The sequence below is a fragment of the Penaeus chinensis genome, chromosome 13 (genome assembly GCF_019202785.1).
Source record: "Penaeus chinensis breed Huanghai No. 1 chromosome 13, ASM1920278v2, whole genome shotgun sequence".
Lineage (NCBI taxonomy): Eukaryota > Metazoa > Arthropoda > Malacostraca > Decapoda > Penaeidae > Penaeus > Penaeus chinensis.
In genome coordinates, this window is record NC_061831.1 from 18,841,684 (window position 1) to 18,844,183 (window position 2,500).

At 34.5% G+C, this 2,500-nt stretch overlaps 1 protein-coding gene across 3 annotated transcripts in view; it reads right to left on the reverse strand.

The window, feature by feature from the left end:
- LOC125031371 (polyamine-transporting ATPase 13A3-like) overlaps window positions 1-2,500 on the reverse strand; it is a 49,871-nt gene that overhangs the window by 19,852 nt on the left and 27,519 nt on the right. For all 3 annotated transcript variants that reach the window (XM_047622063.1, XM_047622065.1, XM_047622064.1), the window contains 3 exons: window positions 1,744-1,817; window positions 1,381-1,548; window positions 727-794 (listed from right to left, as the gene is read on the reverse strand). In XM_047622063.1, coding sequence (XP_047478019.1) covers window positions 727-794; window positions 1,381-1,548; window positions 1,744-1,817 — 310 coding nt within the window. The remainder of the gene's footprint in view (window positions 1-726; window positions 795-1,380; window positions 1,549-1,743; window positions 1,818-2,500) is intronic.

A 2,500-nucleotide genomic window follows, 5' to 3' on the forward strand; every position in this document is an offset into this window, starting at 1 on the left:
TAAAAATAATAATAACAATAATAATAACTTTTATTGTCATAGTAACAGTAAAGGTAACAGCAACAACACAACAACAACAACAACAATAATAAAAATGATAATAAAATATTAATAATAAAAAATAATAGTAAAAATTATAATAATGATAATGATAAAGATAATAATAATAATAATAATAATAATAATAATAATAATAATAATAACTTTTATTATCACAGTAACAGTAAAGGCAACAACAACAACAACAACAACAACAACAACAACAACAACAATAACAATAATAATAAAGATAATGATAATGATAATGATAATGATAATGATAATGGTAATGATAATAATAATAACAATAATAATAATAACAATAAAACAAATAATAGTGATAGTAATAGCATTAAAAATGATAATGGTAATGATATAATTACTATTACAAATACTACTGCTAGTAATAAAAATAATGAAAAAATAAATATAACAGTAATAATAATAACAGCAATAAAACTGGTGATATCAGTAACAACTGCAAAAAGTATAACTTTTGTGCTCCTTGTAAATATGGCAAATAAGTAATTTTATCAGCTTTATTATATGATCTCTACATTGCAATCTACCAAAAATGAAAACAATATATTCTGCATTTCTTCTGTTTACATACCTTCGATGATAGGCATACCATCATATTATTGTAATAAATTATCTAACTGATTGTACATTACAGCATCTCCTTACCTGACTTTGCTTGCGTCAATTTCATGGATGTTCTTGACAAAGTTCCTCTTGTACTTTTTGAAGTATTCCTATAAAGATTGAAAAGTTTAATCAATTATGAAAAAATAAAGAGAAACTAAAGAAAGAAAGAGAGAGAGAGAGAGAGGCAGAGGGAGAGAGAGAGGCAGAGAGAGAGAGAGAGAGAGAGAGAGAGAGAGAGAGAGAGAGAGAGAGAGAGAGAGAGAGAGAGAGAGAGAGAGAGAGAGAGAGAGAGAGAGAGAGAGAGAGAGAGAGAGAGAGAGGCAGAGAGGCAGAGAGAGAGAGAGAGAGAGAGAGAGGCAGAGAGGCAGAGAGGCAGAGAGGCAGAGAGGCAGAGAGGCAGAGAGGCAGAGAGGCAGAGAGGCAGAGAGGCAGAGAGGCAGAGAGGCAGAGGCAGAGAGGCAGAGAGGCTGAGGGAACGAGAGGGCAGAGAGAGAGAGAGAGAGAGAGAGAGAGAGAGAGAGAGAGAGAGAGAGAGAGAGAGAGAGAGAGAGAGAGAGAGAGAGAGAGAGAGAGAGAGAGAGAGAGAGAGAGACTATTCATAGGTATCAATATTATATACTCTAACTTAACATAAAACTGAAAAAATAACACTCAGGTACAGCCCTTAAACCCTCTTCACAAATATCATCTTACCACAATTAGCACTTTGGTAGCAGCTGTGAGAGAGCAGCGGGAATGCGTGCATTTCAGCATGAGTTCTGGGATCCAATGGAAAAGCAGCCGCAGAAGTCCTGCTGTGGCAATTATAAATATCCAAGTGACTGCAGTCTTTAGCTTAGACCTCTCATAACCATACACCTCCTGTAAGGGAACACAGAAATGCATTCCAGATTTATTATGTTTTAAAGTCCTGGAGTAACCCAGCTTTATTCTTAAACATGATTTTCTCCTATGTTTCACTTTGTTTCCTTTCAACTCTGATTCTGCTAATGGCAGAAGTAGTGAACTTTCTACTTTATTATTTTCACTCCTTAAATTCAACACATTGCAACTTACCGCCTGGTCCTCTTGGCCAGGATTAATGTAGTCCACGCCATGCTGAAGTGCGGGCCGTCCTCCGTCACCATCACCTGATAAAATTAACATAATTTAATAATTAAGATTATTGTAATTATAATTATGATTTTTATAAACCTCTCTTAGAGTGCTAGTCTTAACTAATAATAATATGGAAACAGATAACTTAGAAACACATGTTACCCCAAGTATTTACCCCAACACCAGAGAGGAAAATACTGTAGGAATAAACCAATGTTTTTCTTTTTATTATTCCTCAGGTCATAATATCAGTTGGACTCATTGTAATTGAGAGAATGTGAAAAATACTACTAATGACCAATGTGTTTATGTATAATACCATAACTCTCTAATTATACGTCCTGAGAAAAAAAAAATGCATGCCGTGTCCTGACGATAAGGGTCACGATAGTTGAGTTCATACAAGTAATACTTGTTGGAACTCGTGAATAATGTATGTAAGTCACGTCATTATCAACCCAAAATGATTTTCACCCCCACCTCATCCATGAAATCTTTTATCTCTTAGGTTTGAAGTTTGGAGGCAGATTCTATAACAAAACTGTATATATATGTATATACACATACATATGTGTGTGTGTGTGTGTGTGTGTGTGTGTGTGTGTGCGCGCGCGTGCGTGCGTGTGCGTGTAAGAACGATCTAGCAAAATACCTTTTAAAACTTCTAAAATCCTTTTTAAAACTTACGAGGTCGAATAGTACTACTTTAGTATAA